Source organism: Talpa occidentalis, unplaced genomic scaffold (assembly GCF_014898055.3).
Source record: "Talpa occidentalis isolate TD23 unplaced genomic scaffold, MPIMG_talOcc4v2.1 talOcc4.5, whole genome shotgun sequence".
Lineage (NCBI taxonomy): Eukaryota > Metazoa > Chordata > Mammalia > Eulipotyphla > Talpidae > Talpa > Talpa occidentalis.
In genome coordinates, this window is record NW_023604861.1 from 69,788,942 (window position 1) to 69,797,636 (window position 8,695).

The window sequence follows — 8,695 nt, forward strand, 5'->3', positions numbered from 1 at the left end:
CCGTCTGCCTGTTTTGCTCCCCGCTCTGTCTCTCGTGAATTCTCTCACCCTCCTGCACCTCTGACCTGTACCCCGTTCTTGCATAAATAAATAAATCTTAAAAAAAAAAAGAACTCAATTTAAACAAAAATAAACAAGTGACCCCATTTGCACAGGTATTTCCTTTTTATATACACAGCTTTTCCATATTATTCACGTTCCCCAAAAATTAGTTCTCTTGAACCCTAATATTATTTAGTAAAAGTACTTTAAGTAGTAAAAAAACCTAAAAGAAGCTTCAACAATATATAATTTAGATGTGATTAGTTACAGAGAACATATTCCCGATAACATAATTTTTTTAAAAAAACTAATTTTCTTCAATACTTTGATATTCTAACAGAGTACCATTATACATGAAACTATGTCCCGAAGTTTCTAATGTATTCACAGGACCACTGTGTATTTTTGTACCAATGTTGGGGGACTATTTTATATACAAATCTCCAAGATAATGTAATATTTCCAACAATAACAACAGTGAAAGGATCTGGTACACAATCTGAGAAGAATCTGCATAGTAATTAATTGATAGGAAATCACATTTAAGAACATAGTTCCTGAGAATTTAACATTCATGCAGACAGGAAAAAAACAATGACAAAATTTTAGTATTTCTTACCCCACAAATAAGCTAACAGAAAAACAAAGCAGAATTCAGAGCCATGACAAAATAACAATCTGCCTGGCTGACTTAGAAATGAAATTTACTAAAATATCTACCTGAAATTAGTTAAGGTATAGGAAACATCTTCAGGTGTTCAATACAGAAAAAAATGTTTGATTCTGCATCAAAAAATGTACCATATTTACTACCCAGAGGAAAAAACTGCATTGAGTATTGGAAAATTTTTAAATATTTCAAAAAATTCATTAAGAATGTATGGCATACACAAAACAACTGTCTAAAAGTAAGAATTTTACTAGTACTGAGCTGCGCAATAGACATAATTCCATACTGCCAACTGTGAAGTATTTGTTTCTGGGCATCCAAATTTTCATTCACCTTGAAGAAAGCAGGCACTGATAATGTAAATATAATCTTAAAATAATTTCTCTTTTCCTTCAAAAATCTCTGCCATATTAAATTTATACATTGCAAGCAAAAAAATTAAAAATAATTAAAATATCTAACAATAGGTATATATTATACATCAGAATACGAGACAGTATTTAAAAAAAACCAACTAGATCTACATTGTTAACACAAATGAATCTTCAACATGTTGAATGAAAAAATGAACGTTGTAGAATACATGTAAGAGTATGAGATCAATTGTGCAAATTTTAAAAACACACAAAAGACTTCATATTATTTATGGATACATACATCAGCAGAAGAGGTATAAAAAAGCATGTACAGGAATAATACACATCAGCTTCAGAATAGTGGTTACTTAAGGGAAGATGGAGAATGGATAAAATGAGATGGTTATAAAAGGGTCTTTAACTCTATCCACGTGTTCAATATTACAAAAAGATTTCAAGCAAATATGGCATAATGTTAACACTGTTAAATTTGGTGGTGATACTCATGTCAATTTTCGAATAGTTCATTAAAAAATGACAACATTCACAGAAAAAAGAAAAGGTTGAATCACCGCTGCCATTTCCAGATAAGTTAAAAATAATTAGGTACGCTGAAACACAACAGACTTTTTCACCAAAAAAGACAACAAATATTAACAGGAAATATTACATAATCAGCAATGTACAATATCGTAACGTATCCATTTATATAAGAAAAAATACAATTAAAGAACAGGATTTAAACACTTCTACTACTTTTGCTTGAGTCAAAGTATCTAATTTCATACCACAAACAGGCTTTCCTTGCTTGAAAGAATACCCCTTTGAATATTCTTTTATGTCATTTCCTTCAAATGAGATTGAAAATAAAAGATTTAGTTTACAGAGTATAGAAGAGACCTGACTGTGTAGTTAGATAAGACAAACCAATACATTGTATTCTAGTAATATCTAATACTGGCTTATTTCAAAAATGAAAAAATCACTGCCAGTACAAAACTTTCACTTTACAGCTTAAAATTTTTAGCCAACAAAGAAAATGCATACGATCTGTAACTTTGTTTACCAAACTGTTTTTTCTTTTCAGGAAAGCCTTCCCATCTCTGTCAGATTAACATTTCCTTGATCACAGATGAAGTCTTTCAAATTAAAGATAAACAACTACTTGCCTGTTGTTTCTGATATGCAGTGTTTGGATTTATCTTTGATTCCAAGAGCAGTGAGCCTGAAAGATAAAAAATAAGTTTCAATTTGTACAATCCTGTTGCTGAATTTAAAAAAAATCAGAATACACGTTAAAAAAAAAAACAACCAATTTTTACACTGTTTATCCATGTGAAATAACCAAATGTATTCTAATTTATAATTTTCACTCCAGATCTGGACTGCATATTCAATCTAGAACACATTCTATCACATACACCCTCTAAAGGGGAAAAAAAATTCATGGAAGACCAATATTCAGACCAAGAATATAAAGAGACTAGATGACTATTAAAGTTTTATTGAAATGAAAATTTTAAGGTCTAAATGACCACTTGAAGCCAAACTGTTTTTAACAAAAAATTTTATTGTTTCCAGTTTAACAAATAAATTACAAAGAACCACAATAGGGATCTAATTACTTAGTACACAAATTACAGAACTTTTATCCTTTCTCCTTAATAACAAAAAGACACTTCGCATAGAAATAAATGGCTATTTAGAAGAGAAGTACAAGAGCACAAAACAGATCAAGAATAAATTTAAGATTATTACTTTTCTATTACCTGCATATATCAGTGGCTCAAATCAAGGCGTTCCGATTACCAGAAAGGTGTTCTAATTACAGCTCCACATTTTATAATCCAAAAATATTTCACATATGACTCGTACAATAAATCAACGAATACAAGTTTACAATCTGATTGGGTGTTCTAACTTGTTTGGGTTATAGAGTTCTACTTTTTTACCACACCCTCCACAAAGGCAGCCTAGAAGGCTCTCAGACTAAAGATGTATGTGCTTGTGTGCATGTATCGAGGCAACAGACTGCAATAACCCCAGGAAAAGGTGCTTTTTGGTTTTCCCCCAGCACCTGTCGACTGGCAACTGAGGATCGTCGGTAAAATCAGTGTGGAAAACAAGACGCTCAGAAAGAGAAGTTTTACTTTTGTGCCACATATTGGGTATGAAGGGAGGAGGGTTCAGTTCCCTAGGACGAGGGCGCCTCCTCCCCTCGTTTCTCCACACTCTCCCCTCTTCAAAACAGGAGAGACTGGAGAGGAAGCGGTCAAAACCTTAACAGGCATGAAAGGCGGAGAAACCGACAATCGGCAACACAGAATCCGCGTCGGATTGCGGGTAAATCCAGACAAGGTAGTTTGTTTTATCGCAGAGAAGTGCAGGTACAAAACCAATGAACGCGCTGTCCCGAGAGATGATCGTACCCGGCCCCGGGCCTACATCCCAGGGCTGTGCCCAAACCGGAGGCAACGTCCCTCAGTCTACCGTTCCAGTGACCTTACCGTCGGACTCGGCCCGAACCAGCAGCGACATCCCCTTGAGCTCCTCCACATAAGTGGAGGAGACGTGCCCGGTGCCTCGGTCGTCCCATTGCCGGTCCTCGTTCAGGGTATAGACCTTCACTCGCCGCCGCGTATCCGACATGGTGGCCGCTGTCCCCTGCGCTCCAGCCGCCGCTCCTCCTTCGCCTCGTTCGCGCCCCTCACTCTTGAGAGACCGTGGCGGCGGCGGCGGCGGCAGCTTCGGCGGCTCCGGAGAGGCCTGAGTTCACCATGGCTCCCAAGGGTCTGCGCGGGAAGGGGCGAGAAGAGCCACCGAGAACTCTCCGTCCGGAGCCCCGGACACCTCTCACTACGCCCCGCACACACTCCCCGACCCTCCCTGTGCCCCCCCCGAGCTCGCTCGCTCTCCTGCTGCCGCCGCCGCCGCCGCCGTAACAACTATAGAGCCGCCATCTTGTAACCCGATTCTCTCTGCCTTTCTCTTCCTCCTCCTGCAGGCTCGCACGGGCTGTCCTAGCAGGGGCTACGGCGGCCGACGAGTTCAACGCCCGCCGCCTCCGCTTCTGCTCACGCTTCCCGGGTCCGCTACGCAACGCGTTCTCGCGAGGCCGGCTACAGGCGTGAGGGGGGCGGGCCCAAGCGCGATTTCCGGTTTTCTCGGCCCGCCGGCTGCCGCGGGATCTGGGCGGGGCTAGCCGGTCTCGCGAGCTTCCCTGCTCCCCGCCGGTGCCGGGAGACGGGTCTGCCGCAGTAGTGAGTGGCGGGTCCGGCCTTTGCCGTGGCTGGTGGCGCTTGGTCCTCCACCGCCCGGGATACCCAGCTCTGAGGCAGATGCTAAACAAACTCAAAAGGGACGCATATTTGGGCAATACTAACCCTGAGCAAGAAGGAGGAAAACGTGCTCTTCCTCCTGGGTTGAAATTCAGTCCTGTCAGCCCCCGTTGAACACCGTTGAAACCTGTTTCTTTGAAGACGCAGCAGCTTTGAGCGCTTGGACGGGGACCCGACACCCGCCAGAACTCGTTGTGGAGCCTGTAACAGTTTAGCTTTTTCGCAGGAAATGTGCTTTTGGAGCTTCAGCACTACTAACGTCCAACAAAAGCGTGTTGACATTTTCCTGTTTCCCGCCACAGGGTTTCGCCCTTAGGCTTTTGCTAGCTGGCCATTGAAAAGCAAACTTTCCTCGTCGGGGAATCACAGTGCTCTTTCCTTGTTTGTAACCTAGGAAAATAAGTGTTCCGAGAAGTTAGGAAAGTGTATTCTCTCCGAGGCTTTCTGCACTACTTTAGTGAGGGAGAAACTGTCTTGGCATTTACATTAATGGTCACACACTGCGCGGGGCCTGCCCTGGGGGGCTAGTTCAGCCGGTGTTGTTGGTTCATTAAAACAGGGTCGGCTTGGGCCTCCCCGGTGGCGCAGCGGTTGAGCGCTGGGTTGCGAAGCTGCCCGCGGCCTCTGCAGCGCCGGTTCGATCCCCGGCTGCTCCCCGGCCACCGGAGGAGGGTCCCACATGGCGCGCAGACCTCTCCTGCCGCCCGCTGCTCCCCTCAGCAGTGTACTTCAGTCCTTCTGCCTGCTCTGCTCCCCGCTCTGGCTCTGGTGAATCCTCTCACCCTCCCGCGCTTCTGACTGTACCCAGTGCATGTATAAACAAAACAAACAAACAAACCAGCAAACAAATAAATAAATCATGCCTCTATTAAAAAAAAAAAAAAAAAAAAAAAAAAAAGTTTAAAAAAAAAAAAAAAAAAAAAAAAAACAGGGTCGGCTTATTCCCTTCCTCCACCAGTTCTTTGTAACCTATTGACCTGAAAGGCGAAAACCCAGCACTGTGCCTTCGGTAACTAGCCCTGCAGCGGGTGTTCAGACCCTTTAGTGGTCTTGGGAAAACACGCTTATGTTTCGATCATCTCTTATGTGTGGACACACTTCAGGGGGACACTAACACCTTGAGATAATGCAAGCACCTGATGAGGAATAGATTCTAATCGCAAAACCGAGATACATAATTTTTTTCCATCTAAAGTGGGCCTTAGAAAAGTTTCTTGAAATAAGTAGTTATATAATAATAGGGCTCCTTAGTTACAGTGATTGATGTGACAAAATGTGTTTTGAACCCCAGATAACTTGAGTCTGATGTTAGTGGATTCCTGAATGGGAGTTTGACTTCCAGTGGTGTTCAAGGTTGAGCAGAAGTAGAACAAAATCATAATGTATTACTGTCCTAAAAGCACTTAGACATGTTCTGTGGAAGTTAAAGGAAGGAGAAATGTACAGAAGTCACTTTCACACTATAAATGTTAAGTGGTTAATATCCTACAGATCTAAGTCTGGAAAAAATTGTGAAATAATGAGTTTCTTCTGATAGTCAATTATTCATTAAATAGCTTTTGAAAATGCACTATGTGCTAGATAGATACTGTACTATACAGTGAATAAAATAGAAAAAGTTCTGCTTCTCATGAAACTTAACCCAAAAAATGAGTATCAAATGCTAGACAGAGTGAGAAGAAAAACCTCTAATGGTGTTTAGAGGAAGGCCTCTAAGGAAGTCTGTCACCCTGTACTCCCAGGGTAAGAGAGAGCAAAAGCTGAAACAGCAAGTATGAGTGAGAGGGATAGCAAGGAAACTTGTGATTGGAGCCTTCTGAGAAAGGGGAGAAATGGTGGAGAGTAAGATTGGATGGGAGAGAACAATTTTAAAGGGATTTGGATTTTACTTTATTTTTTAAGATTTATTTATCTATGCGTACAGATCTGGGGTAAAGGCCAGAGGTGTGGGGGGGGGGGTGAGAGGATTCACTAGAGACAAAGTGGGGAACAGAACAGGCAGATTGAATTACACTGCTGAGGGGAGCAGTGGGCGAGTCAGGAGAGGTCTACTGTACCATGTGGGTAGCTCCCTGGCTGGGGATCTGCAGATAGCTTCATAGGTTGCGTCTTAACCCCTTGCACCAACAGGGAGGCCCTGGACTTTACTTTAAAATAAGCGGCAAATCCACTAGTGAGTTTTGAACTAAGGAGTGAAAGGATTCTGTTTTTAAAAGCGTCTTTCCCATCTTCCCTTCAGTATCTTCTCTGGTATACATACCCTCTAACACCTGGTCACCAAGATAAATAAAGGAACAAAGTTGATAATACCCTGGTAGTCTTCTTTGCTCTTTGCTCCATCTTTAGGAACATATCCCCCCTTGTGTTGTTTGTTTTTTCCTTCCCTTATGTCATAGAGATTGCCTTATCTTTTTTGCAAGAGGTCCATTTCTAATATTTGTAGGGTTACCTCAGTCTAAGAGGACATATTGTCAGAAATACTATTGTTTCATTAAGGAGAGTGTAGTTCTTATGAAGTAATTTTTTTCATTTTAATCAAAGATTTTATTTTACAATTTTTATTTTTAGGAAAATTTTCCCATACAGGATTATAGGCTTAAAATATTTACACAGATTAATAAGAAACAATAGTTAATTACCCAGAGTGACAATTTTAAGGAGTGAGACTCACCTCTAGGCATTGTGAGCTCTGAATTTTTTACAGGTTGAGCAAACAATATAGATTTCCAATTTCACAGTGACTCAGCCAACTAATATGCATTCTTTTTATAGCTTAATGCAAGGTAGTTTACTCCACAATAAGACACAAAAAAAGAAAAGACTCAGTGCCCACTAAGTTTTCAACTAAGCCTTGAATATCTGGAAGCCCAAACTACAACTGATGAGAAAGGTACTGCAGGTTTTGGGGTGTGTTTTATTTTATAATGTACTTACCAAGTTGCATAAACATTTTCTTGTGGTTGGTGGGTGCAAAATCTACCACACTCTATGACTAACTTTAATGTGGGAGACTTTTTTTTTTTTTTTAAGATTTATTTATTTGTGCGTACAAGAACTGGGGTATAGGCCAGAGGTGCAGGGGGTGAAAGGATTCACCAGAGACAGAATGGGGAACAGAACAGGCGGATTGAATGAAATAAACTGCTGAGGGGAGCAGTGGGCGAGTCAGGAGATGTCGGCTGCGCCATGTGGGTTGCTCCCTGGCCGGCTGGTGACCGAACTCGTGCTGCAGAGGCTCCGGACTGCTTTATAATGCTGTGCTTAACCCCTTGTGCCACCATAAGGAGACTTCTTTTTAAGCTGGTGAGTGCTTCAATAACTTTTTAATGCTTGACCCATGTCCACCACCAAAGTTTCCAACTTTTGGCTTCCAATATTTGCTTAGCAGTAGTAGCTTTTTATCTTAACACATAATATAAAGAAAACACAGTATACAAGGTCTCAAAAGAGCTCACTTCTCAAAAATTATTCAGGTAAGAAAAGTCCTGTATTTGAGGATTGAAAACCAAAGTCTTGTCACCTGTGAACCATCACAATAATGACTCTGTCCCTCCCCCCCCCAGTTTTGCCCACCCCCCCTTTCCTATATCCCTCAGTTCTGTGGTCAGCTTGCTAGTTTGACTTTTTCTTGAACTTTTGTTTGGTTTCTCTATATTCCACATATAAGTGAGACCATCTGGTATTTATCTTTTTCCTTCTCGCTAATTTCCACTATCATAATCCTTTCCAGCTTCATCCATGTCGCTATAAACAACATGAGTTTGTCCTTTTTGATTGCTGAAAATATTCCATTGTATAAATAAACCATGACTTTTGGATCCATTTGTCTATTTCGGCTATTGTAAATAGTGCTGCAATAAACATAGGAATATAGGTTTCCTTTCGATTTAGTGGATTCAATGGATCATATGGTAGATCCATTTTTAGTATTCTGAGGAACATCAACACAGTTTTCCATAGTGGCTATACTAGTTTACATTCCTACCAACAGTGGAAAGGGGTTCCTTTATCTCCACATCCTCTCCAGCTTTTGTGTTTCTGGTTTTATTTAATGTGGGCAGTCTTTACTGGTGTGAGGTGGTATCTCATTGTGGTTTTGATTCCATTTCCCTGATAACTAGTGATGTTTAACATTTTTTCATATCCCTGTTGGCCATTTGCATTTCTTTTTTGGAGAAATGTCTTTTTAGTTCTGCCCATTTTTTGACTGGGTTGTTTATTGAGTTGTGTAATTTCTTTGTAGATCTTTGATATCAGCCCCTTATTCGTCATATTGTGTGCATGTATTT

At 40.8% G+C, this 8,695-nt stretch overlaps 1 protein-coding gene across 2 annotated transcripts in view; it reads right to left on the reverse strand.

Moving 5' to 3' along the window:
• Nucleotides 1–4,041, reverse strand: part of PPP4R3B (protein phosphatase 4 regulatory subunit 3B) — a 56,365-nt gene extending 52,324 nt beyond the window's left edge. Inside the window, exons 1-2 of one of the 2 annotated variants that reach the window (XM_037527423.1) lie at nt 3,576–4,041; nt 2,238–2,293 (exon numbers count right to left, since the gene is read on the reverse strand). In XM_037527423.1, coding sequence (XP_037383320.1) covers nt 2,238–2,293; nt 3,576–3,717 — 198 coding nt within the window. In that variant the 5' untranslated portion in view covers nt 3,718–4,041. The remainder of the gene's footprint in view (nt 1–2,237; nt 2,294–3,575) is intronic. The other variant, XM_037527424.2, reaches the window with a different exon arrangement.
• Between the last annotated feature and the right edge of the window lie 4,654 nt (nt 4,042–8,695).